Below are 27,915 nucleotides of genomic sequence, written 5' to 3' on the forward strand. Positions count from 1 at the left end.
AAGTCCCGTCCACACGTCCCACCCCCCGCCCCACCGTCTGTGTATGGAACCCCCCCCCCCACCCCGTCTGGGCAGGCAAACCAACCCCCCACCCCCCTCCCCCGTCTCCTCCAAGCCGCCCTTCAGCGCTTTTAGTCCAAATCACGCAGTCCCGCGGTCGTGCTCGAGTAAACAGGTCCGCTTGCCGGGGGGAGGGAGAGGGAGGAGAGGGAGAGAGGGGGAGGGGACGAAGGAGAGGGAGAGAGGGGGAGGGCGAAGGAGAGGGAGAGAGGGGGAGGGGGCGAAGGAGGGGAGAGAGGGGGAGGGGGCGAAGGAGAGGGAGAGAGGGGGAGGGGGCGAAGGAGAGGGAGAGAGGGGGAGGGGGCGAAGGAGAGGGAGAGAGGGGGAGGGGGCGAAGGAGAGGGAGAGAGGGGAGGGGGCGAAGGAGAGGGAGAGAGGGGAGGGGGCGAAGGAGAGGGAGAGAGGGGGAGGGGGCGAAGGAGAGGGAGAGAGGGGAGGGGGCGAAGGAGAGGGAGAGAGGGGGAGGGGGCGAAGGAGAGGAGGAGAGGGGGAGGGGGCGAAGGAGAGGGAGAGAGGGGGAGGGGGCGAAGGAGAGGAGAGAGGGGGAGGGGGCGAAGGAGAGGGAGAGAGGGGAGGGGGCGAAGGAGAGGGAGAGAGGGGGAGGGGGCGAAGGAGAGGGAGAGAGAGGGAGGGGGCGAAGGAGAGGGAGAGAGGGGGAGGGGGCGAAGGAGAGGGAGAGAGAGGGGAGGGGCGAAGGAGGGGAGAGAGAGGGAGGGGGGTGAAGGAGAGGGAGAGAGAGGGAGGGGGGTGAAAGAGAGGGAGAGAGAGGGAGGGGGGGTGAAGGAGAGGGAGAGAGAGGGAGGGGGGTGAAGGAGAGGGAGAGAGAGGGAGGGGGGTGAAGGAGAGGGAGAGAGAGAGGGGGGGGTGAAGGAGAGGGAGAGAGAGAGGGGGGGGTGAAGGAGAGGGAGAGAGAGGAGGGGGGTGAAGGAGAGGGAGAGAGAGGGGGTGAAGGAGAGGGAGAGAGAGGGAAGGGGGTGAAGGAGAGGGAGAGAGAGGGAGGGGGTGAAGGAGAGGGAGAGAGAGGGAGGGGGTGAAGGAGAGGGAGAGAGAGGGAGGGGGTGAAGGAGAGGGAGAGAGAGGGAGGGGGTGAAGGAGAGGGAGAGAGAGGGAGGGGGTGAAGGAGAGGGAGAGAGAGGGAGGGGGTGAAGGAGAGGGAGAGAGAGGGAGGGGGTGAAGGAGAGGGAGAGAGAGGGAGGGGGTGAAGGAGAGGGAGAGAGGGAGGGGGTGAAGGAGAGGGAGAGAGAGGGAGGGGGTGAAGGAGAGGGAGAGAGAGGGAGGGGGTGAAGGAGAGGGAGAGAGAGGGAGGGGGTGAAGGAGAGGGAGAGAGAGGGAGGGGGTGAAGGAGAGGGAGGGGGTGAAGGAGAGGGAGAGAGGGGGGTGGAGGGGAGGGAGAGAGAGAATGAGAGGGGGAGGGAGAGAGAGAACGAGAGGGGGAAGGAGAGAGAGAACGAGAGGGGGAAGGGAGAGAGAGGAGGGGGAAGGAGGAGAGGGAGAGAGAGGAGGGGGAAGGGGAGAGGGAGAGGGGAGAGAGAGAGGGGGAAGGAGGAGAGGGAGAGAGAGAGAGGGGGTCGAAGGGAGAGAGAGGGGAGCGGGAAGGGGAGAGGGAGAGAGAGAGGGAGGGGGGAAGAGAGAGAGAGGGAGGGGGGAAGGGAGAGAGAGGAGGGAGGTCGGGGAGAGGTGGGGGGGTGCATGGTTGCAGTCGAGGCCCTCGCTCCCTCGCTGGCGCTCTCTCTCGCTTGGCCGTGCGCCCCCGCGGTTCTGGGGAGGACTGGCGGAGGGGACGGGGAGCTGGGGAAGGGGGAGGATTCACATGATGCCGTTGGTCAGGTACTGAAAGCCATCGTAGAGCTTGGTGGTGAGGGAGCGCATGCTGCCGTCTACCATCTGCTCAATCAGACCCTGCAGCTGCTCCTCGGTCAGGTTCATGTGGAAGCGTTCCTTCAGATGCCGGATGGTTCCGGAGCCATGAAAACAGGGAAGCTGGGAGCCTGGAGAATTCACACAGAGAAGAACTGCTTTAAGATGGCGAACAGGAATGGATCTCCGGCGACACTCAATTACTGTCGACGTTTAGCACTGACCCTCCCACAGTGCGGCGCTCCCTCAGCACCGACCCTCCCACAGTGGGGCGCTCCCTCAGCACTGACCCTCCCACAGTGCGGCACTCCCTCAGCACCGACCCTCCCACAGTGCGGCACTCCCTCAGCACTGACCCTCCCACAGTGCGGCGCTCCCTCAGCACTGACCCTCCCACAGTGCGGCACTCCCTCAGCACCGACCCTCCCACAGTGCGGCGCTCCCTCAGCACCGACCCTCCCACAGTGCGGCGCTCCCTCAGCACTGACCCTCCCACAGTGCGGCGCTCCCTCAGCACTGACCCTCCCACAGTGCGGCGCTCCCTCAGCACTGACCCTCCCACAGTGCGGCGCTCCTCAGCACTGACCCTCCCACAGTGCGGCGCTCCCTCAGCACTGACCCTCCCACAGTGCGGCGCTCCCTCAGCACTGACCCTCCCACAGTGCGGCGCTCCCTCAGCACTGACCGCCCCACAGTGCGGCGCTCCCTCAGCACTGACCCTCCCACAGTGCGGCACTCCCTCAGCACTGACCCACCCACAGTGCGGCGCTCCCTCAGCACTGACCCTCCCACAGTGCGGCGCTCCCTCAGCACTGACCCTCCCACAGTGCGGCGCTCCCTCAGCACTGACCCACCCACAGTGCGGCGCTCCCTCAGCACTGACCCTCCCACAGTGCGGCGCTCCCTCAGCACTGAGCTCCCTCAGCACTGACCCTCCCACAGTGCGGCGCTCCCTCAGCACTGACCCACCCACAGTGCGGCGCTCCCTCAGCACTGACCCTCCCACAGTGCGGCGCTCCCTCAGCACTGAGCTCCCTCAGCACTGACCCTCCCACAGTGCGGCGCTCCCTCAGCACTGACCACCCCACAGTGCGGCGCTCCCTCAGCACTGACCCTCCCACAGTGCGGTGCTCCCTCAGCACTGACCCTCCCACAGTGCGGCGCTCCCTCAGCACTGACCCTCCCACAGTGCGGGGCACCCTCAGCACTGACCCTCCCACAGTGCGGCGCTCCCTCAGCACTGACCCTCCCACAGTGCGGCGCTCCCTCAGCACTGACCCACCCACAGTGCGGCGCTCCCTCAGCACCGACCCTCCCACAGTGCGGTGCTCCCTCAGCACTGACCCTCCCACAGTGCGGCGCTCCCTCAGCACCGACCCTCCCACAGTGCGGCGCTCCCTCAGCACCGACCCTCCCACAGTGCGGCGCTCCCTCAGCACCGACCCTCCCACAGTGCGGCGCTCTCTCGGCACCGACCCTCCCACAGTGCGGCGCTCCCTCGGGCACCGACCCTCCCACAGTGCAGCGCTCCCTCGGGCACTGACCCTCCCACAGTGCGGCGCTCCCTCAGCGCTGACCCTCCCTCAGCACTGACCCTCCCACAGTGCGGGGCACCCTCAGCACTGACCCTCCCACAGTGCGGCGCTCCCTCAGCACTGACCCTCCCACAGTGCGGTGCTCCCTCAGCACTGACCCTCCCACAGTGCGGCGCTCCCTCAGCACTGACCCTCCCACAGTGCGGGGCACCCTCAGCACTGACCCTCCCACAGTGCGGCGCTCCCTCAGCACTGACCCTCCCACAGTGCGGCGCTCCTCAGCACTGACCCACCCACAGTGCGGCGCTCCCTCAGCACCGACCCTCCCACAGTGCGGTGCTCCCTCAGCACTGACCCTCCCACAGTGCGGCGCTCCCTCAGCACCGACCCTCCCACAGTGCGGCGCTCCCTCAGCACCGACCCTCCCACAGTGCGGCGCTCCCTCAGCACCGACCCTCCCACAGTGCGGCGCTCTCTCGGCACCGACCCTCCCACAGTGGGCGCTCCCTCGGGCACCGACCCTCCCACAGTGCAGCGCTCCCTCGGGCACTGACCCTCCCACAGTGCGGCGCTCCCTCAGCACTGACCCTCCCACAGTGCGGCGCTCCCTCAGCACTGACCCACCCACAGTGCGGCGCTCCCTCAGCACTGACCCTCCCACAGTGCGGCGCTCCCTCAGCACCGACCCTCCCACAGTGCGGCGCTCCCTCAGTACCGACCCTCCCACAGTGCGGCGCTCCCTCAGTACTGACCCTCCCACAGTGCGGCGCTCCGTCATTACTGGCAGTGCCAGTTTTGGGTGGGACCATCCTTCCCTTCCTCCCTAACATACACAGGTCTTGGGCACCTTTTGGCACAGGCAACAATCACTGCAGGTGGCGCTAGTTAGCCACCAACACCACTGTTGCTGGCAGCATTGCTGAGGGACGATTGGAATCAGGTGCATCGATCTGGACCTTGGCTCACGTGTGGGCGAGAGCGGAGGGCACAGGGGCAACGGGATGTGTCCCAGGTCCCCCTGCGTGCCTGCCTCCCTCAGCCCTCTCCCCGCTACTGTGCCTGCCTCCCCTGCCTCTCTCTCCCAGCCTCCCTCCCCGCATGCCCGTCTCCCTGTCCCTCCCATTTCCCTCTCCACCTATCATAAATTCGAGGTGATGCATTTTGGTAGATCGAACCAGGGCAGGACTTACTCAGTTAATGGTCGGGCGTTGGGGAGAGTTACAGAACAAAGAGTTCTAGGGGTACAGGTTCATAGCTCCTTGAAAGTGGAGTCACAGGTGGACAGAGTGGTGAAGAAGGCATTCGGCATGCTTGGTTTCATCGGTCAGAACATTGAATACAGGAGTTGGGACGTCTTGTTGAAGTTGTACAAAACATTGGTAAGGCCACACTTGGAATACTGTGTGCAGTTCTGGTCACCCTAATATAGAAAGGATATTATTAAACTGGAAAGAGTGCAGAAAAGATTTACTAGGATGCTACCAGGACTTGGAGTTATAAGGAGGGGCTGGATAGACTGGGACTTTTCTCTCTGTAGCGTAGGAGGCTGAGGGGTGATCTTATAGAGGTCTAGAAAATAATGAGGGGCACAGATCAGCGAGATAGTCAATATCTTTTCCCAAAGGTAGGGGAGTCTAAAACTAGAGGGCACAGGTTTAAGGTGAGAGGGGAGAGATACAAAAGGGCCCAGAGGGGCAATTTTTTCACAGAGAGGGTGGTGAGTGTCTGGAACGAGCTGCCAGAGGTAGTAGTAGAGGCGGGTACAATTTTGTCTTTTAAAAAGCATTTAAACAGTTACATGGGTACGATGGGTATAGAGGGATATGGGCCAAATGCGGACAATTGGGACTAGCTTAGGGGCTGAAAAAAAGGGCAGCATGGACAAGTTTCGCCGAAGGGCCTGTTTCCATGCTGTAAGCCTGATTCTGACACCTCCCTCCCCGTGCATCCCTCTCCCTCCCCCCTCCATGTCCCTCCCCCCTCCATGTCCCCCCTCCCTCCCCCCTCCATGTCCCTCCTCCCTCCCCCCTCCATGTCCCTCCTCCCTCCCCCCTCCATGTCCCCCCTCCCTCCCCGCTCCATGTCCCCCCTCCCTCCCCGCTCCATGTCCCCCCTCCCTCCCCGCTCCATGTCCCCCCTCCCTCCCCGCTCCATGTTCCTCCTCTCTCCCTGACCCCTCCATGTTTCTTCTCCCTCCCCCCTCCATGTTCCTCCCCTCTTCCTCCCTCCCCCCTCCATGTCCCTCCCCTCTCCCTGACCCCTCTCCCTGCTGTGTGGACACTCTCTGCTTGCGGTTGTCTGTGCTTCTTGCGGACTGTCACTCACACAGTAAATCTCGCAGCGCTAGCACCTGCCTGGCCTGTGAACTTCCTGAGCAACTCTCGTCATCACCTGTGGGATAAACTGACCGGGACACTGCGTTAGACAAAGAAACACAGGACAGTTTGCTCTGCACCGCGACTCTGTCTCTCTCACACTGACTGTCTCTCTCTCGCTCTGTCTCTCACCGACTGTCTCTCTCTCTGTCTCTCACAGACCGTCTCTCTCTCGCTCTGCCTCTCACACTGACTGTCTCTCTCTCTCTCTGAACAAAGAAGAATGAATAGTACAGCACAGGAAACAGGCCCTTCGGCCCTCTAAGCCTGTGCCGCTCCTTGGTCCAACTAGACCAATCGTTTGTATCCCTCCATTCCCAGGCTGCTCATGTGACTATCCAGGTAAGTCTTAAACGATGTCAGCGTGTCTGCCACCACCACCCTACTTGGCAGCGCATTCCAGGCCCCCCCCCACTCTGTGTAAAAAAACGTCCCTCTGATATCCGAGTTATACCTCACCCCTCTCACCTTGAGCCCGTGACCCCTCGTGATCGTCACCTCCGACCTGGGAAAAAGCTTCCCACTGTTCATCCTATCTATCCCCTTCATAATCTTGTACACCTCTATTAGATCTCCCCTCATTCTCCGTCTTTCCAGGGAGAACAAGCCCAGTTTACCCAATCTCTCCTCATAGCTAAGACCCTCCATACCAGGCAACATCCTGGTAAACCTTCTCTGCACTCTCTCTCTGCCTCTCTCACTCTCTCTCTCTCTCTCTCTCTTTCACACTCGCACACTATAATTATCCATGCGCACACTCACACATTTGCGCGCCTTCCCAATCATCCCAGTCCAGGTGGGAACCAAACCAGCAAGCTGAGAAAAGTCTGAGGGGCCGACACACACAGGGGGCAAACCCCCCTCACCCCTCCATTACACATCGCGCTGCACTCCTGTCCCCCAGGGTACTAACAGCGAGGTTATTCACAGAGAGGGAGGGAGGGAGAGGGGGAGGGATCACAAACGCCATGACAATCCCCGCCCGCTGGTCCCTCGACAGCAACTGGCCTAACGGAGGGGGGGGGGGGGGGGGGGGGGCGCCGCACGCACCTTGCTGCATTATCTCTACAATCTGAGCCACTTTATCCATGTGCTTGCGAGCTGCGATCAGGCCCTGTAACATCAGCATCTTGTAATAGTTGAACATGTCCCCGTCCAAGCCTCCCATCACCTGCAGAGGGAACGGGAAAGCAATGTACATAAATACTTTAGAGATATCCATCAAGAGTTATACATTACAGTGGTTGTTTGTTTCTGGTTTGTAATTGGGTAAAAGTTCTTGCTCATTTTCTTACTATACGTGTTAACTATATTCTTAAATTAACTTGGTTTGGTAAAAGCTCCCTACTGGGTCATTTGACAGAGACATAGAAACCCTACAGTGTAGAAAGAGGCCATTCGGCCCATCGAGTCTACACCGACCACAATCCCACCCAGGCCCTACCCCCACATCCCTACATATTTACCCGCTAATCCCTCTAACCTACCCATCTCAAGACACGAAGGGGCAATTTTAGCACGGCCAATCAACCTAACCCGCACATCTTTGGACTGTGGGAGGAAACCGGAGCACCCGGAGGAAACCCACGCAGACACGAGGAGAATGTGCAAACTCCACACAGACAGTGACCCGAGCCGGGAATCGAACCCGGGTCCCTGGAGCTGTGAAGCAGCAGTGCTAACCCCACTGTGCCACCGTGCCGCCCGAAATTTGAATCACATCTGAAGTGGAACATCTCATGCTTATCCCAGCCTCATTCAAGAAGCAAAACTTATGGTTCAGGTGGGCTGCATACGAGACTGTGGAGTTTCCAACCTGAACCATAATAATCTGCATACTAGTTTTCTACAACTCACGCACGAGGACACCCAGATCCCGCTGCATCAAAGCATCTCAAAATCTCTCTCCAGCTCGTTAATCAGTTGACCTTTCCATTTTTCGACCAAATTGGATAACCTCACACTTATCCAAGTTAAACTGCATCTGCCACATTTTGGCCCACTCGCCCAACCTATCCCTATCCATTTATAAGTTTCTTACTGGCCTTGTTGCAACTTGCGGTTCCACCCATTTTAGTGTCATCTGCAAATTTAGCGATAGTTTCTTCTCAGAATCCCGACAGTGCAGAAGGAGGCCATTCGGCCCATCGAGTCTGCACCGACCACAATCCCACCCAGGCCCTATCCTCTTAACCGCATGTATTTACCCTAGCTGATCCCCATGACACAAAGGGGCAATTTAGCACGGCCAATCCCCCTAACCTGCACATCTTTCGGACTATGAGGGGAAATCAGAGCACCCGGAGGAAACCCAATGCATGCTGCCCTTCTATACCTGTAAAGTTTAAGGTTTTATATTAGTGTCACAAGTAGGCTTACGTTAACACTGCTATGAAGTTACTGTGAAAGTCCCCAAGTTGCCACACTCCTGTTCGGGTACACCAAGGGAGAATTTAGCATGGCCAATCCACCCTGTCTTTCAGACTGTGGGAGGAAACCCACGCAGACACGGGGAGAACGTGCAGACTCCACACAGACAGTGACCCGAGCCGGGAATCGAACCCAGGTCCCTGGTGTCGTGAGGCAGTAGTGCTAACCCACTGTCTCCCGTAGCCCTGAAGAGGAGTCACACGGAGACAAAACATCAACCCGGTTTCTCTCTGCGCAGATGCTTCCAGGGTTCCCTGTTCTCTTTGTTTGGGGCGCTGGAATCTCGCTGGCCAGCCCTGGAGCCCCGCCTCCACCAGCCCCCCTCTCGAGCCCCGCCCTCGAGCCCCGCCTCCACCAGCCCCCCTCTCGAGCCCCGCCTCCACCAGCCCCCCTCTCGAGCCCCGCCTCCACCAGCCCCCCTCTCGAGCCCCGCCTCCACCAGCCCCCCTCTCGAGCCCCGCCTCCACCAGCCCCCCTCTCGAGCCCCGCCTCCACCAGCCCCCCTCTCGAGCCCCGCCTCCACCAGCCCCCCTCTCGAGCCCCGCCTCCACCAGCCCCCCTCTCGAGCCCCGCCTCCACCAGCCCCCCTCCCACCAGCCCCCCTCTCGAGCCCCGCCTCCACCAGCCCCCCTCTCGAGCCCCGCCTCCACCAGCCCCCCTCTCGAGCCCCGCCTCCACCAGCCCCCCTCTCGAGCCCCGCCTCCACCAGCCCCCCTCTCGAGCCCCGCCTCCACCAGCCCCCCTCTCGAGCCCCGCCTCCACCAGCCCCCCGCTCGAGCCCCGCCTCCACCAGCCCCCCGCTCGAGCCCCGCCTCCACCAGCCCCCCGCTCGAGCCCCGCCTCCACCAGCCCCCCCGCTCGAGCCCCGCCTCCACCAGCCCCCCGCTCGAGCCCCACCTCCACCAGCCCCCCGCTCGAGCCCCGCCTCCACCAGCCCCCCGCTCGAGCCCCGCCTCCACCAGCCCCCCGCTCGAGCCCCGCCTCCACCAGCCCCCCCGCTCGAGCCCCGCCTCCACCAGCCCCCCCGCTCGAGCCCCGCCTCCACCAGCCCCCTCTCGAGCCCCGCCTCCCCAACCCCCTCTCAAGCCCCGCCTCCCCAACCCCCTCTCAAGCCCCGCCTCCCCCAGCCCCCCCTCTCCCCAACCTTTCCCTTCACAGTGGCTCACACAGAGGTCCGCGTCACATGGCACTTGGTTGGCTGGTCAAAAGAAAAGAAGCGACAAGAGGTTCGACGGGTAAAACTGGCCTCACCCTGTGCGCGGTGGGATCCCAAGAGCTGAGTACCGGAACCGCATGCTCACCAGCGCACCCTATAGTTAACTATAGACACTACAGTTAAGGAAGCCCCACCAACGCCTCTACTTTCTCAGAAGACGAAGGAAATCGGCATGTCAGCTACAACTTTTACAGATGCATCATAGAAAGCATTCTTTCTGGTTGTATCACAGCTTGGTCTGGCTCCTGCTCTGCCCAAGACCGCAAGGAACCACAAAAGGTCGTGAATGTAGCCCAATCGATCACGCAAACCAGCCTCCCATCCATTGACTTCGTCAACACTTCCCGCTGCCTCGGCAAAGCAGCCGGCATAATCAAGGACCCCCACGCGCCCCGGACATTCTCTCTTCCACCTTCTTCCGTCGGGGAAAAAGATACAAAAGTCTGAGGTCACGTACCGACCGACTCAAGAACAGCTTCTTCCCTGCTGCTGTCAGACTTTTGAATGGACCTACCTCGCACTAAGCTGATCTTTCTCTACACCCTAGCTATGACTGTAACACTACATTCTGCACTCTCTCCTTTCCTCCTATATGAACGGTATGCTTTGTCTGTATAGCGCGCAAGAAACAATACTTTTCACTGCATCCCAATACAGTGGCATAGTGGCACACAATGCTGCTTCACAGCACCAGGGACCTTGGTTCGATTCCCAGCTCGGGTCACTGTCTGTGTGGAGTTTGCACGTTCTCCCCGTGTCTGTGTGGGTTTCCTCCGGGTGCTCTGGTTTCCTCCCACAATCCGAAAGATGTACTGGTTAGGGTGCATTGGCCTGAACAGGCACCAGAGTGTGGCAACTAGGGGATTTTCACAGTAACTTAATTGTGTTCATGTAAGCCGACTTGTGACTAATAAACAATCTTTAACTTTTACACGTGACAATAATAAATCAAATCTATGTACTCTATGAACGGTATGCTTTGTCTGTATAGCGCGCAAGAAACAATACTTTTCACTGTATCCCAATACAAGGAACAAAGAAAATTACAGCACAGGAACAGGCCCTTCGGCCCCTCCAAGCCTGCACCGACCATGCTGCCCGATTGAACTAAAACCCCCTACCCTCCCGGGGACCATATCCCTCCATTCCCATCCTATTCATATCAAGACGCCCCTTAAAATTTACGATCGTATCCGCTTCCACTACCTCCCCCGGCAGCGAGTTCCAGGCACCCACCACCTTCTGTAAAAAATCTGTCTCGTACATCTCCTTTAAACCTATGCCCCTCGCACCTTAAACCTGTGCCCCCGAGTAATTGACTCTTCCACCCTGGGAAAAAGCTTCTGACTATCCACTCTGCCCCTCATAATCTTGTAGACTTCTATCAGGTCGCCCCCTCAACCTCCGTCGTTCCAGTGAGAACGAACCAAGTCACATGTTTCAATACATGTGACAATAATAAATCAAATCTATGTACTCTATGAACGGTATGCTTTGTCTGTATAGCGCGCAAGAAACAATACTTTTCACTGTATCCCGATACATGTGACAATAATAAATCAAATCTATGTACTCTATGAACGGTATGCTTTGTCTGTATAGCGCGCAAGCAACAATACTTTTCACTGTATCCCGATACATGTGACAATAATAAATCAAATCTATGTACTCTATGAACGGTATGCTTTGTCTGTATAGCGCGCAAGAAACAATACTTTTCACCGTATCCCGATACACGTGACAATAATAAATTAAATCACCCCTGTGCCTCTCCGCGACTGGGATCTGACCTATCGACCCCGAGCCTGCTTGGTCACGGGCCCGCACGGTGGGTTTTTAATACGTTTGGGCGAGGAAGACTTACGTCTACAAACTCGCTGGTGAGCTTGAAGGCAGACGTCTCGAAGCCCAGGTTGCGAGGGGAGCTGGACAGGATGAAGCCGAAGTCTATGTGGATGATGTGGCCCTCGGAGTCCAGAAGAATATTGCCGTTATGCCTGAAAGATAAAAAATAAATTGTAAGATGGTGGTTGATGGGTTAAAGCTCGCCCTGAAGGAGAAGCGTGCCTTTATACTTAGCAAACTCAGGGTAACGCGAATCGGTGCGAGATTATCCACTATGGTGGCAAAAACAGGAAGGAAGATTATAATCTGAACGGCGGCAGTTTCGGAAAAAGGGAAGTGCAGCGAGACCTGGGTGTCATGGTGGAACATAGAATCCCTACAGTGCAGGAGGAGGCCATTCGGCCCATCGAGGCTGCACCAACCACAATCCCACCCAGGCCCCGTAACCCCAGACATTTACACTAGCTAGTCCGCCTGACACCAAGGGGCAATTTAGCCCGGCCAATCCGCCTAACACGCACATCTTTGGACACTAAGGGGCAATTTAGCATGGCCAATCCCCCTAACCTGCACATCTTTGGACACTAAGGGGCAATTTAGCACGGCCAATCCGCCTAACACGCACATCTTTGGACACTAAGGGGCAATTTAGCATGGCCAATCCCCCTAACCTGCACATCTTTGGACACTAAGGGGCAATTTAGCATGGCCAATCCGCCTAACCCGCACATCTTTGGACACTAAGGGGCAATTTAGCATGGCCAATCCGCCTAACCCGCACATCTTTGGACACTAAGGGGCAATTTAGCATGGCCAATCCACCTAACCCGCACATCTTTGGACACTAAGGGGCAATTTAGCATGGCCAATCCGCCTAACCCGCACATCTTTGGACACTAAGGGGCAATTTAGCATGGCCAATCTGCCTAACCCGCACATCTTTGGACACCAAGGGGCAATTTAGCACGACCAATGCACCCTAACCAGCACGTCTTTCGGACTGCGGGAGGAAACCGGAGAACCTGGAGGAAACCCACGTAGACATGGGGGGGGGGGGGGGGGGGGGAGAACGTGCAGACTCCACACAGAGACGGGAATCAAACCTGGGTCCCTGGCACCATGAGACAGCAGTGCTAACCACTGTGCCTCCGTGCCGCCCAACTCACAAGTTGAAGATCAGCATGCAGATACAGCAGGGGGTGAGTGAGTTTAATGGCGTCCTGGCCTTCATAGCAAGAGGATTTGAGTATAGGAGTAAGGATGTCTTGCTGTAGTTATACAGGGCCTTGGTGAGGCCACACCTTGAGTATTGTGTGCAGGTTTTGTCTCCTGGTCTGAGGAAGGACATTCTTGCTATTGAGGGAGTCCAGCGAAGATTCACCAGACGGATTCCCGGAATGGCAGCAGTGCTTGGACCATAGCCCTGAATGTTTTGACGTGCCAATCGCTCATCCAGGTACTCTTTAAAGATGTGAAGCATCCCACCTCTACCACCCTCCCAGGCAGCGCATTCCAGACCCTCACCACCCTTTAGGTGAAAAAGTGTTTCCTCAAATCCCCCCTCAACCTTCTACCCTTCACTTTTAACTTATGTCCTCTCGTGACACTTCAACTGAGGGGAACGGCTGCTCCCTATCCACGCCCCTCAATCTTGACCTCCTCGATCAGGTCGCCCCCCCCCCCCCCCCTCAGTCTTCTCTGCGCCAGAGAAAACAATCCAAGCCTTCCCAATCTCTCTTCATAACTTAAACGTTCCATCCCAGGCAGCCAAATGATAAGCGACCAGGTCACCCACCAACACATGGATTCAGAGTAGGCCATTCGGCCCCTCAAACCCACTGCATCCTTCAATGAGATCATGGCTGACCCGACTGTGGCCCCAACAGGTTGTCAACTATATGGCCCCTGGGCTGCGGGTTCCCGTAAGAGCACAAGAGGAGAGGAATATTATCAGAGGTTGGGGATTGCTGTAAAAATCCTGGTCAGTAGGTGGCGCAGTGGGTTAGCGCCGCTGCCTCACAGCGCCAGGGTCCCAGGTTCGAAACCCGGCTCGGGTCACTGTCTGTGAGGAGTCTGCACGTTCTCCCCGTGTCTGCGTGGGTTTCCTCCGGGTGCTCCGGTTTCCTCCCACAGTCCGAAAGATGTGTAGGTTGGGTGGATTGGCCGTGCTAAATTGCCCCTTTGAGTCCAAAAAATGAGTATGTCAGGTGGATTAGAGTTTCATAGAAACTAGAAGGAGGAGGAGGCCATTCGGCCCTTCCAGCCTGCTCCAACATTCATTACGATCATGGCTGATCATCAAATTCAATATCCTGATCCCCCCCTTTCCCCCCCCATGTCCCTCGATCCCTTCAGCCCCGAGAGCGATATCTAATTCCTTCTTGAAATCACACAACGTTTTGACCTCAGCTACTTTCTGTGGGAGTGAATTCCACACATTCACCACCCTCTGGGTGAAGAAATTTCTCCTCACCTCAGCCCTAAAAGGTTTATCCCTTATCCTCAAACTATGACCCCCTAGTCCTGGACTCCCCCCACCATCGGGAACATTCTTTCTGAATCTGCCCTGTTAGAATTTTATAAGTTTCTATGAGATCTCCTCTCACTCTCCTAAACTCCAGTGAATATAATCCTAACCGACTTAATCTCTCCTCATATGACAGACCTGCCATCCCAGGAATCAGCCTGGTAAACCTTCGCTGGGCTCCCTCTATAGCAAGGAGATCCTTCCTCAGATAAGGGCACCAAAACTGCACACAATACTCCATGACTTAGTGCCATTCCCCAGTACCCCCTGCACATTGTTTCTATTCAAATAATCATCTAATGCCCTCCTGTTGCGAAGTTGATATTTATAAAATAGTCTGTTAAAAAAGGTGTTATCTTTTCTGTACTTAAGAGTTTAAAAAAAGAGAGATATGTGGGAGCATATAGAGTACACAGACTGAAACATTGGATCACGAGGCCAGGCAGTGGTGTTGCCAAGACAACAGGCTGTTTTTTTGAATTTTGCCCAGTTTAAACATGGCACTGAGCTAACAGCAGCCTATTAGATTTAAATTTGATGTTTTGGTAACCGGAGAACCAATCCCATTGTGGGGATATTGATATGTTGTCCGAGGTATAAGAGACAGCTCTCAGATCCAGAGAGACAACAATTGCCACAGTTCAGTTATGTCTTAAAAGAAAGACTCATCTCAATCGTGAAGGTCGCAAAGACGATAGAAGATAAAACCTGGTTGTATTTTAAGTGTGTCGAAAACTACATTCTATTTTTTTGGTTAATAAGTGGTAATTGTATTCATCCTCACAGCATACCATTAGAATAGCGTTTTATTTTGTTTGTTAATAGTTTAGTTAACCTGTTCACTGCTAGTTAGATAAATAAAGTATTATCTGTTGATTTTACAGAGAGTCTCATAGCTATAGGCAGAGGGATCTGGGTGTACAGGTACACAGGTCACTGAAAGTGGCAACGCAGGTGGAGAAGGTAGTCAAGAAGGCATACGGCATGCTTGCCTTCATCGGCCGGGGTATTGAGTTAAAAAATTTGCAAGTCATGTTGCAGCTTTGTAGAACCTTAGTTAGGCCGCACTTGGAAATATAGTGTTCAATTCTGGTTGCCACACTACCAGAAGGATGTGGAGGCTTTGGAGAGGGTTACAGAAAAGATTTACCAGGATGTTGCCTGGTATGGAGGGCATTAGCTATGAGGAGAGGTTGGAGAAACTTGGTTTGTTCTCACTGGAATGACGGAGGTTGAGGGGAGACCTGATAGAAGTCTACAAGATTATGAGGGACAGAGTGGATAGTCAGAAGCATTTTCTCAGGGTGGAAGAATCAATTACTAGGGGGCACAGGTTTAAGGTGCGAGGGGCAAGGTTTAAAGGAGATGTACGAGGCAGATGTTTTTACACAGAGGGTGGTGGGTGCCTGGAACTCGCTGCCGGGGGAGGTAGTGGAAGTGGATATGATAGTGAGTTTTAAGGGGCGTCTTGACAAATACATGAATAGGATGGGAATAGAGGGATATGGTCCCCGGAAGGGTAGGGGGTTTTAGTTAAATCGGGCAGCAGGTCGGTTCAGGCTTGGAGGGCCAAAGGGCCTGTTCCTGTGCTGTAATTTTCTTTGTTCTTTCTTTGTTATTTTGATTTAACCAGGAAAAGTCGCTGACGCATAGATCGTACTATTTCTCTCACACACTTTAACAGATTATAAAGCGAGGTATTCTCTTGGAGTGGTTAAGTGTTAGTTCGCAGAGAGGGCATCAACCTATCCGTTGTAACACTCTCGACTGAACCTGCCCGTCCCTCACACTTCCGGGCGGAACATTCCAGACCCCAACCGCTCGCTGGGTGAGAGTTTTCTTCCTCCCTTTGCGCTTGCCTCTTTTGCAAATCGCTTCAAATCTGTGTCCCTCTTGTTCTCCATCCTCTTACGAGGGGGAAACGGGTTTCTCCCTCTCTGTCCTGTCCGGGCCTCGTGATCGCGGCACTGTGGGTTAATGGGGTAAATGGGTGTTTTTCTGGTTGGCGATCAGTGACTAGTGATGTGCCTCAGGGATCAGTGTTGGGACCGCAATTGTTTACGATTTACAGTGATGATTTGGAGTTGGGGACCAAGTGCAGTGTGTCAAAATGCGCAGATGACACTAAGATGGGTGGCAGGGCAAAGTGTGCAGAGGATGCTGAAAGTCTGCAGAGGGATATAGATAATCTAAGTGAGTGGGCGAGGGTCTGGCAGATGGAGTACAATGTTGGTAAATGTGAGGTCATCCATTTTGGTAGGAATACCAGCAAAATGGACTATTATTTAAATGGTAAAAAGTTGCAGCATGCTGCTGTGCAGAGGGACCTGGGTGTCCTTGTGCATGGATCACAAGGAGTTGGTTTGCAGGTGCAGCAGGTAATTAAGAAGGCAAATGGAATTTTGTCCTTCATTGCTAGAGGGATGGAGTTTAAAAACAGCGAGGTTATGTTGCAGCTGTATAAGGTGCTGGTGAGGCCACACCTGGAGTACTGTGTACAGTTTTGGTCTCCTTACTTGAGAAAGGATATACTGGCACTGGAGGGGGTGCAGAGGAGATTCACTAGGTTGATTCCGGAGTTGAGGGGGTTGGCTTATGAGGAGAGACTGAGTAGACTGGGGCTACACTCATTGGAATTCAGACGAATCAGGGAGATCTTATAGAAACATATAAGATTATGAAGGGAATAGATAAGATAGAAGCAGGGAGGTTGTTTCCACTGGCGGGTGAAACTAGAACTAGGGGGCATGGCCTCAGAATAAGGGGGAGCAGATTTAGGACTGAGTTGAGGAGGAACCTCTTCACCCAAAGGGTTGTGAATCTGTGGAATTCCCTGCCCAGTGAAGCAGTTGAGGCTACCTCATAGAATGTTTTTAAGGCGAGGATAGATAAGATTTTGGAACAGTAAAGGAATTAAGGTGAGCGGGTGGGTAAGTGGAGCTGAGTCCACGAAAAGATCAGCCATGATCTTATTGAATGGCGGAGCAGGCTCGAGGGGCCAGATGGCCTACTCCTGCTCCTAGTTCTTATATTCACGACGCCAGGGACCCGGATTCGATTCCTGGCTTGGGTCACTCTCTGTGCAGAGACTGCACCTTCTCCGTGTCTGTGTGGGTTTCCTCCGGGTGCTCCGGTTTCCTCCCACACTCCGAAAGAAGTGCTGGCTAGGGTGCATCGACCCAAACGTCGGAATGTGGCGACTGGGAGAATTTCACAGTAACTTAGAGTCATAGAGATTTACAGCATGGAAACAGGCCCTTCGGCCCAACCTGTCCATGCCGCCCTTTTTTTTTTTTAAAAGCCCCTAATCTAATCCCAATTGCCCACGTTTGGCCCATATCTCTCTATACCCATCGTACCCATGTAACTATCTAAATGCTTTTTAAAAGACAAAATTGTACCCACCTCTACTACTGCCTCTGGCAGCTCGTTCCAGACACTCACCACCCTCTGTGAAAAAATTGCCCCTCTGGACCCTTTTGTATCTCTCCCCTCTCACCTTAAACCTATGCCCTCTAGTTTTAGACTCCCCCTACCTTTGGGAAAAGCTATTGACTATCTAGCTGATCTGTGCCCCTCATTATTTTATAGACCTCTATAAGGTCACCCCTCAGCCTCCTACACCCCAGAGAAAAAAGTCCCAGTCTATCCAGTCTCTCCTGATAACTCAAACCATCAAGTCCCAGTAGCATCCCAGTAAATCTCTTCTGCACTCTTTCTAGTCTAATAATATCCTTTCTATACAATTCATTGCAGTGTTAATGTAAGCCTTACTTGTGACACTAATAAATAAACTTTACTTTTCACAGCTACCTTGAATCATCGACCCTGCCCCGAACAGTAGTCCAGCCCACTGCTGCGCAGGTTCTCTGCGCCCCGTACACGGACGGTACTCACCTGTCTTTGACCTGGAGGAGGTAACAGACCAAGCAATAGCCTGCACAGCTCTGGACAAAGTTGCGCTGTGCCGACAGGAACTCCTCTGTGTTGTAGTTCCCGTGTTCCTGCAGGAAGTAGTCCAGTAAGGAGAGCTGCGACTGCTTTTTAATTTGATGGAGCGAGACGGCATTCACCACTGGCTCAATCATCCCACTATCTGCGGAGATCACCAGGATCTTGTAGGGCTTGATCCAGAGTGGGACCCGCTCCACCACCCAAATGGCCTGTGGAGGAGGAGGAGTGAGGAGGAGTTAGGAGTGTGATTAATGCCTGGCGTATAGAATCTGGGGCGCATGCCCAAAACATCAAGGTGGACCAACCTCCCCCCAGACCATCACTGAATTCCCCACTATCAACATCCTGGGGGTTACCACTGACCAGAATCTGAACTGGACCCAGCCATATAAATACTGTGGCTCCCAGAGCAGGTCAGAGGCTGGGAATCCTGCGGAGAGTAACTCACCTCCTGACTCCCCAAAGTCTGTCCACCATCTACAAGGCACAAGTCAGGAGTGTGATGGAACACTCTCCACTTGCCTGGATGAGTGCGGCTCCAACAACAATCTCCACTTGCCTGGATGAGTGCGGCTCCAACAACAATCTCCACTTGCCTGGAGGAGTGCGGCTCCAACAACAATCTCCACTTGCCTGGATGAGTGCGGCTCCAACAACAATCTCCACTTGCCTGGATGAGTGCGGCTCCAACAACAATCTCCACTTGCCTGGATGAGTGCGGCTCCCAACAACACTCGAGAAGCTCGACACCATCCAGGACAAAGCAGCCCCGCTCGATCGACACGCTAACCACAAACACTCACTCCCTCCACCACCGACGCACAGCGGCAGCCGTGTGAACCATCTACAAGATGCACCGCAGCGACTCACCAAGACTCCTTCGACAGCACCTTCCAAACCCACCACCTTTACCATCTAGAAGGACAAGGGGGGGGGCAATAGACATATGGGGAACACCATGGTATATTGTTTTTTTAAACAATATAGTTCCATAGTTTCAGGGGAGGCGATAGCCCAGTGGTATTATCGCCACTGGAGACCCGCGTCCGAATCCCGCCACGGCAGATGGTGGAATTTGAATTCAATAATAAAAATCTGGAATTAAGAATCTACTGATGACCCATTGTCAGGAAAACCCATCTGGTTCTCTTTGGGGAAGGAAATCTGCCGTTCTTACCCCGGTCTGGCCGACATGTGACTCCAGAGCCACAGCAATGTGATTGACTCAGATTGCTGTGCAAACTACTAACTTCAAGTGCAATTAGGGATAGGCGATAAATGCTGGGACGCCCATGTCCCGCGAATGGATTTTAAAAAATGCTTGACAATTGAACCCTGTGCCCCCCACCCCCTTCGCTGGTGACCCACGAGCCAGCGGAGGCCACCCTGACCTGCCCCCGTTGGCCAGTGGTGTCCATCATGGCGGGAGGAAGTGCCTTACCTGCAGCTGTTTCAACACCTGATAAGCCAAGAGCTCCTGGCGAAGATCATCGCCGCACTTCACGATGACCGACAGGAGGCGCCAATTGGGGAAGTGGCCGTATGGAGAATTCTCCCGGATCCGCCTGAAAAAGGGGGAAGAGATCGGGTGAGGTGCGGGAGAGTCAGAGAAGAACAAAGAACAGCACAGCACAGGAACAGGACCTACGGCCCACTAAGCCTGTGCCAATCACGTTGTCCTGTATCCCTCTATTCCCTGTCTGTTCATGTGTCTATCCAGATAAGTCTAACCCGTCTGCCTCAACCACCTCACTTGGCAGTGCATTCCAGGCCCCCACCACCCTTTCCCCGCACACCTCCACTGAACATTTCCCCCCGAACCATAGAAAATTACAGCTCAGAAACAGGCCTTTTGGCCCTTCTTGTCTGTGCCGAACCATTTTTTGCCTAGTCCCACTGACCTGCACTTGGACCATATCCCTCCACACCCCTCTCATCCATGAACCCGTCCAAGTTTTTCTTAAATGTTAAAAGTGACCCCGCATTTACCACTTTATCCGGCAGCTCATTCCACACTCCCACCACTCTCTGCGTGAAGAAGCCCCCCCTAATATTCCCTTTAAACTTTTCTCCTTTCACCCTTAACCCATGCCCTCTGGTTTTTTTCTCCCCTAGCCTCAGCGGAAAAAGCCTGCTTGCATTCACTCTATCTATACCCATCAAAATCTTATACACCTCTATCAAATCTCCCCTCAATCTTCTACGCTCCAGGGAATAAAGTCCCAACCTGTTCAATCTCTCTCTGTAACTCAGCTTCTCAAGTCCCGGCAACATCCTTGTGAACCTTCTCTGCACTCTTTCAATCTTATTTACATCCTTCCTGTAACTAGGTGACCAAAACTGTACACAATACTCCAAATTCGGCCTCACCAATGCCTTATATAACCTTACCATAACACACCAACTTTTATACTCGATACTCCGACTGATAAAGGCCAATGTACCAAAGGCACTCTTTACGACCCTATCCACCTGTGACGTCACTTTTAGGGAATTCTGTACCTGTATTCCCAGATCCCTCTGTTCAACTGCACTCTTCAGAGTCCTACCATTTACCCTGTACGTTCTACTTTGGTTTGTCTTTCCAAAGTGCAATATCTCACACTTCCTTGAACTTGTGCCCCCTTGCAATTGCCATTTTTCTGGGAAAAAGCTTCACCCTATCCATATCCCCTCATAATTTTATAAATTTCTTTCAAGTCACCCCCTCAGCCTCCGTCTTTCCAGGGAGAACAATCCCAGTTTATTCAATCTCTCCTCATAGCTAATACCCTCCATACCAGGCAACATCCTGGCAAACCTTTTCTGTACTCCCTCCAAAGCCTCCACGTCCGAGAGTTTACAGCACGGAAACGGGTCCTACGGCCCAACTTGTCCATGCTGCCCAGTTTTTAAACCCCTAAGCTAATCCCAATTGCCCGCGTTTGGCCCATATCCCTCTATACCCATCTTACCCATGTAACTGTCTTTAAAAGACAAAATTTTACCCACCTCTACTACTGCCTCTGGCAGCTTGTTCCAGACACTCGCCACCCTGTGTGAAAAAACTGCCCCTCTGAACCCTTTTGTATCTCTCCCCTCTCACCTTAAACCTATGCCCTCTAGTTTTAGACTCCCCTACCTTTGGGAAAAAATGTCGACTATCTAGCTGATCTGTGCCTCTCATTATTTTATTGACCTCTATAAGATCACCCCTCAGCCTCCTACACCCCAGAGAAAAAAGTCCCAGTCTATCCAGCCTCTCATAGAATCATAGAAACCCTACAGTGCAGAAGGAGGCCATTCGGCCCATCGAGTCTGCACCGACCACAATCCCACCCAGGCCCTACCCCCACATATTTACCCGCTAATCCCACTAACCTACGCATCTCAGGACTCTAAGGGGCAATTTTTAACCTGGCCAATCAACCTAACCCGCACATCTTTGGACTGTGGGAGGAAACCGGAGCACCCGGAGGAAACCCACGCAGACACGAGGAGAATGTGCAAACTCCACACAGACAGTGACCCGAGCCGGGAATCGAACCCAGGACCCTGGAGCTGTGAAGCAGCAGTGCTAACCACTGTGCTACCGTGCCGCCCAGCCTTATAACTCAATCCATCAAGTCCCGGTAGCATCCTAGTAAATCTTTTCTGCACTCTTTCTAGTTTAATAATATCCTTTCTATAATAGGGTGACCAGAACTGTACACAGTATTCCAAGTGTGGCCTTACCAAGGTCTTGTACAACTTCAACAAGACGTCCCAACTCCTGTATTCAATGTTCTGACCGATGAAACCAAGCATGTCGAATGCCTTCTTCACCACTCTGTCCACCTGTGACTCCACTTTCAAGGAGCAATGAACCTGTACCCCTAGATCGCTGTTCTGTAACTCGTCCCAACGCCCTACCATTAACAGAGTGAGTCCTGCCCCGGTTTGATCGACCAAAGAACTGCAGTCAGAACAGTAAGTTTCTTGATGTACGTAATCTGGTCCGTGCCCCTAAAGGCTACCTTTCATGGTTAATTATTCCCACTGCAAGTTGCTTTGTCAACAGTCACGCTGCAGTTATGGGCTGCCCACCACAACTGGGACGCCATTAAATCCCCCCCTTTAACCGTCTTTACCGTCAGGAGAACAATTGCGGCTCCCCGGGGACTCTCTCTCTGGCAGAGCCAAGCTCCCCTCCGGCTCTCGGGCGCACCAGCTCACCGGGTGGGAGTTATCAGGGGGGGGCGGACAGCGAGCTCTCTTACCTGACTTTCTCCTGCCAGGGCTCCTTCAGTGCGACGGCGGAAGGGTCCTCGGGGTCCCGCTTGAACGTGGTGGGGGCGTGGGCCAGCTGCTCCGAGAGGCGCCGCCTGCAAGGTCAACAGGCAAAAGGGTAGAAAGCGGGACGCTCGGAACGGTCGGCTGGGGGCCACTCAGCCCCTCGCGCCCATTGTGCTGGCCCTCCGCGAGGAAGAGCGACTCCCCACTCCCTCCCCGGCCTGAATAGTAGCCCCGAAAACAACATCTCTGCAGGTAATTAACCAACTCAGTTTGAACCAACCTCCAAGGGGCAATTTAGCATGGCCAATCCACCTAACCTGCACATCATTGGACAGTAAGGGGCAATTTAGCATGGCCAATCCACCTAACCTGCACATCTCTGGACACTCTGGAGCAACTTAGCATGGCCAATCCACCTAACCTGCACATCATTGGACAGTAAGGGGCAATTTAGCATGGCCAATCCACCTAACCTGCACATCATTGGACAGTAAGGGGCAATTTAGCATGGCCAATCCACCTAACCTGCACATCTCTGGACACTCTGGAGCAACTTAGCATGGCCAATCCACCTAACCAGCACATCATTGGACAGTAAGGGGCAATTTTGCATGGCCAATCCACGTAATCCGCACATCTTTGGACTGTGGGAGGAAACCCACACGGAGCCGGAAGAATCCTGGGATGTGGGGGGGAAGAAGGGGAATGTCTTACGAGCAGAATGTGGGTCAACATTCATTCGGAGAATGAGGAAGAGATCTTACTGAAATATCAGATTCTGAGTGGACGGAGATGGGGGAGGAATTTTTTCTCTCGGAGGTTAGTCTATGGAATTCTCTCCCCCACCACCCCGCCCCCAGGAAGCAGTGGGGGGACTACTACGGGTCATTGAACATATTTGAGGTCGGGTTAGAGAGGTTTTTGATTGACAAGAGGCCCCACAGTCAGATCAGCCACCATGTTACAGGATGGCGGAGCCATCATCTCAAGAGGCCGATTGACAAGAGCTCCCACGCCTTAAGATCGTATGTGGCACCTGTGGCGAATGAGCTTATGAAGTGTGGCCCCTTTAAGAGCTGGTTTTGTGCTCAGCGCTTGGATGTTTACAATACGGGGTACAGTGGGTATACAGAGTGCAACATTTGTAACCAGGACCAAGCATCGGGGTTGCCTTGGTAGCAGGCTCTGCAGGCTTTTGCCTTTTGATTGTCTGCCTCTCAGCTAACAGAGGAAACCCAGGCTAACACGGGGAGAACGCACAGACAGTGACCCGAGGCCGGGAATCGAACCTGGGTCCCTGCCGCTGTGAGGCAGCAGTGCTAACCCCACTGTGCCACCGTGTCGTGCGTCATAATACGCCTCTGAAAATACAAAGACTGGGGGTGGAACAGTGCCATTAGATGGAGTGCCTGGAGAAGTGGCAGCACAGAGGGGAGTTACACACCTTCCCCTGGCTTCACCAAGCCAGAGATCCAGGCACGGCTAGAGGCCCCGGATTCCCCCCAATGGTCAGAGTGAGCAAGTGGGGCGGGTGTGGGAGCAGAAACAGGGCGAGGTAGAGAGACACACAAACACAGGCAGGTACCTGATATCGCCGGCAGCGATAAACACCGGCTCCTTGCTCTCCTGGCTGGTGATGCTATCCACGGAAAACTGGGAGATGTTGTCGCTGCTGTTAGTGTGGATTTCGGGAAGCTGGCAGAAACAGAAAAGGGGAGGATTAAACATTACAATCAGCCCACAGCACGTGACACAGGTTCACACAGCAAGAGGGAGCGCCGCACTGTGGGAGGGTCGGTGCCGAGGGAGCGCCGCACTGTGGGAGGGTCAGTGTTGAGGGAGTGCCACACTGTGGGAGGGTCAGTGCTGAGGGAGCGCCGCACTGTGGGAGGGTCGGTGCTGAGGGAACGCCGCACTGCGGGAGGGTCGGTGCTGAGGGAGCACTGCACTGTGGCAGGGTCAGTGCTGAGGGAGTGCCACACTGTGGGAGGGTCAGTGCTGAGGGAGCGCCGCACTGTGGGAGGGTCAGTGCTGAGGGAGCGCCGCACTGTGGGAGGGTCAGTGCTGAGGGAGCGCCGCACAGTGGGAGGGTCAGTGCTGAGGCAGCGCCGCACAGTGGGAGGGTCAGTGCTGAGGCAGCGCTACACTGTGGGAGGGTCAGTGCTGAGGGAGCGCCGCACTGTGGGAGGGTCAGTGCCGAGGGAGCGCCGCACTGTGGGAGGGTCAGTGCCGAGGGAGCGCCGCACTGTGGGAGGGTCAGTGCCGAGGGAGTGCCGCACTGTGGGAGGGTCAGTGCCGAGGGAGCGCCGCACTGTGGGAGGGTCAGTGCCGAGGGAGTGCCGCACTGTGGGAGGGTCAGTGCCGAGGGAGCGGACTCCTCACCTCGACCTGCAGCTCCCCGATATCATCCACCGACCAGGCCTCGTCATCGTTGTCGTAGTTAGGCACGGTGCTGAAGTTGCCGGCACGCTGCTCGTGCACACAGCCGCAGTCGGGCAGGTTCTCCACCGAGCGAGTGCTGCGGATACGGATCTCGGGGATCCGAGCGGGAACTGGCGATGTCTCCAGGTTGTCGCATTCCAGCACCTCGACGTAGATGAGATAGGGAGCCTGGAGGGGAACAACAGGAGGGGGTGTAGGGGCTGGAGGAGGTTACAGAGAACAACTCCGAGAGCTGCAAATTGATTCAGCGTCAAACATTACAGAACACATCTCCTAACACACGGGGCCAGTGAGTCACCAACACCCCCTCCCTATCTCTGTAACCTCTTCCAGCCCCTACACCCCCTCCCTATCCCTGTAACCCCCTCCAGCCCCTACACCCCCTCCCTATCTCTGTAACCCCCTCCAGATCTCTGTAACCTCCTCCGGCCCCCGACACCCCCTCCCTATCTCTGTAACCCCCTCCAGCCCCTACACCCCCTCCCCATCTCTGTAACCTCCTCCAGTCCCCGACACCCCCTCCCTATCTCTGTAACCTCCTCCAGCCCCTAGACCCCCTCCCTATCGCTATAACCTTCTCCAGCCCCTACACCCCCTCCCTATCTCTGTAACCTCCCCCAGCCCCGACACCCCCTCCCTATCTCTGTAACCCCCTCCAGCCCCTACACCCCCTCCCTATCTCTGTAACCCCCTCCAGCCCCTACACCCCCTCCCTATCTCTGTAACCTCCTGCAGCCCCCTACACCCCCTCCCTATCTCTGTAACCTCCTCCAGCCCCGATACCCCCTCCCTATCTCTGTAACCCCCTCCAGCCACCACACCCCCTCCCTATCTCTGTAACCTCCTCCAGCAACTACCCCCCTCCCTATCTCTAACCTCCTCCAGCAACTACCCCCCTCCCTATCTCTGTAACCTCCTCCAGCCCCTACACCCCCTCCCTATCTCTGTAACATCCTCCAGCCCCTACACCCCCTCCCTATTTCTGTAACCTCCTCCAGCCCCTACACCCCCTCCCTATCTCTGTAACCTCCTCCAGCCCCTACACCCCCTCCCTATCTCTGTAACCTCCTCCAGCCCCTACACCCCCTCCCTATCTCTGTAACATCCTCCAGCCCCTACACCCCCTCCCTATCTCTGTAACCTCCTCCAGCCCCGATACCCCCTCCCTATCTCTGTAACCCCCTCCAGCCCCTACACCCCCTCCCTATCTCTGTAACCTCCCCCAGCAACCACACCCCCTCCCTATCTCTGTAACCTCCTCCAGCCCCTACACCCCCTCCCTATCTCTGTAACATCCTCCAGCCCCTACACCCCCTCCCTATTTCTGTAACCTCCTCCAGCCCCTACACCCCCTCCCTATCTCTGTAACCTCCTCCAGCCCCTACACCCCCTCCCTATCTCTGAAACCTCCTCCAGCCCCTACACCCCCTCCCTATCTCTGTAACCTCCTCCAGCCCCCTACACCCCCTCCCTATCTCTGTAACCTCCTCCAGCCCCGATACCCCCTCCCTATCTCTGTAACCCCCTCCAGCCCCTACACCCCCTCCCTATCTCTGTAACCTCCCCCAGCAACCACACCCCCTCCCTATCTCTGTAACCTCCTCCAGCCCCGATACCCCCTCCCTATCTCTGTAACCCCCTCCAGCCCCTACACCCCCTCCCTATCTCTGTAACCTCCCCCAGCAACCACACCCCCTCCCTATCTCTGTAACCTCCTCCAGCCCCTACACCCCCTCCCTATCTCTGTAACATCCTCCACCCAGTCGGAGAGACTGGGATCCAAGGGCACAGCCTCAGAGTGAAGGGACACTCCTTTAAAACTGTATCTAAGGAAGGATGTGCCGGCCTTGGAAAGGGTCCAGAGGAGGTTCACAAAAATGATCCCTGGAATGAAGAGCTTGTCGGATGAGGAACGGTTGAGGACGGGGGGGATCTTATTGAAACTTACAGGATACTGCGAGGCCTGGATAGAGTGGACGTGGAGAGGATGTTTCCACTAGTAGGAAAAACTAGAACCAGAGGGCACAACCTCAGACTAAAGGGACAATCCTTTAAAACAGAGATGAGGAGGAATTTCTTCAGCCAGAGAGTGGTGAATGTGTGGAACTCTTTGCCACAGAAGGCTGTGGAGGCCAGGTCATTGAGTGTCTTTAAGACAGAGATAGATAGGTTCTTGATGAATAAGGGGATCAGGGGTTATGGGGAAAAGGCTGGAAATGGGGGATGAGAAAAATATCAGCCATGATTGAATGGCGGGGCAGACTCGATGGTCCGAGTGGCCTAATTCTGCTCCTATATCCATTCTGCCCCTAGGGGGTGGCACGGTGACACAGCGGTTAGCACTGATGCCTCACAGTGCTAGGGAGCCGGGTTCGATTCCCGGCTCGGGTCACTGTCTGTGCGGGGTCTGCACATTCTCCCCGTGTCTGCGTGGGTTTCCTCCGGGTGCTCCGGTTTCCTCCCACAGTCCAAAGATGTGCAGGTTCGGGTGGATTGGCCGTGCTAAATTCTCCTTCAGTGTTACCCGAACAGGAGTGTGGCGACAAGCAGAATTGTTGCAGTAACTTCATTGCAGTGTTAACACAAGCCAACTTGTCACACTAATAGATTAACTTGCATATCGTGCAATGCGGTGGAGGCGGTACTGACCTTGTCCTTGGAGTTGAGTACGACCGCCTGGTTGTGGGGGACCCGGACCACGTGGTGGTCGAAGCCGGACGTGGGTAGCCAGACCCGCGACGGGAGCTTGTGGTTCAACAGAGACAGCTCCGAGATGAGCCGCTGCGTCTTCTGCTCCTTGGTGGTCAGGGTGACTAGCCGCTTGCCGATTCCCATCAGCGACTTGATGAACTCCCTCTCGGGGGCCAACCTGGCGGGATGCTACGGAGATAGGAAGGTGGGGGAGGGGGGGAGAGAAAGAGGTCAACGTGGGCAACAGGAAGGCTCGAAGGACGGTGGGGGGGGGGGGAGGGGGGGGGGGGGGGGAGAATCACTCCCGCACGATTCAAGGGGTGCCTGCGTACATCTCAACACACAACTCGCATTCAGATAACACCTTAGCAGAGTTAAAAACAGACCTACGCTTAGAGAATCATAGAATCCTGACAGCGCAGAAGGAGGCCATTCAGCCCATCAAGTCTGCACTGAGCACAATCCCACCCAATCGCCATAACCCCGTCCATTTACCCTAACTAGTCCCCCAGACACTAAGGGACAATTTAGCATGGCCAAACCACCCAACCCGCACATCTTTCGGACTGTGGGAGGAAACCGGAGCACCCGGGAGGAAACCCACGCAGACACGGGGAGAATGTGCAGACTCCGCACAGACAGTGACCCGAGCTGGGAATCAAACCCGGGTCCCTGGCGCTGTGAGTCGTCCACGACTGAGTGGTACACACTGGCACATTCCAAAACCCA

The 27,915-nt window shown here is 55.3% G+C and overlaps 1 protein-coding gene across 1 annotated transcript; it reads right to left on the bottom strand.

The window, feature by feature from the left end:
• Positions 1-1,510: 1,510 nt before the first annotated feature.
• Positions 1,511-27,394, bottom strand: pi4kb (phosphatidylinositol 4-kinase, catalytic, beta). Its single transcript, XM_078208188.1, has 9 exons — positions 27,145-27,394; positions 24,436-24,663; positions 23,639-23,748; positions 22,038-22,142; positions 19,241-19,364; positions 17,743-18,008; positions 11,338-11,470; positions 6,878-6,998; positions 1,511-2,048 (listed from the first exon to the last, which is right to left on the bottom strand). The coding sequence occupies exons 1-9, from the start codon at positions 27,328-27,330 to the stop codon at positions 1,867-1,869; spliced, it is 1,455 nt and encodes a 484-aa protein (XP_078064314.1). The 5' UTR covers positions 27,331-27,394; the 3' UTR covers positions 1,511-1,866.
• Between the last annotated feature and the right edge of the window lie 521 nt (positions 27,395-27,915).

This window comes from Mustelus asterias, unplaced genomic scaffold, assembly GCF_964213995.1.
Source record: "Mustelus asterias unplaced genomic scaffold, sMusAst1.hap1.1 HAP1_SCAFFOLD_3288, whole genome shotgun sequence".
NCBI classification, from domain to species: domain Eukaryota; kingdom Metazoa; phylum Chordata; class Chondrichthyes; order Carcharhiniformes; family Triakidae; genus Mustelus; species Mustelus asterias.

Excerpts from the sequence above, each read along its gene's own strand:
- pi4kb (XM_078208188.1), bottom strand. The coding sequence starts at position 27,330 with ATGGGAATCGGCAAGCGGCTAGTCACCCTGACCACCAAGGAGCAGAAG. Across the intron at positions 24,664-27,144 it reads TACTCAACTCCAAGGACAAG|GCTCCCTATCTCATCTACGT; the intron begins GTCAGTACCGCC and ends GTTCCCCTCCAG. Across the intron at positions 22,143-23,638 it reads ATCGCTGCCGGCGATATCAG|GCGGCGCCTCTCGGAGCAGC; the intron begins GTACCTGCCTGT and ends TTGACCTTGCAG.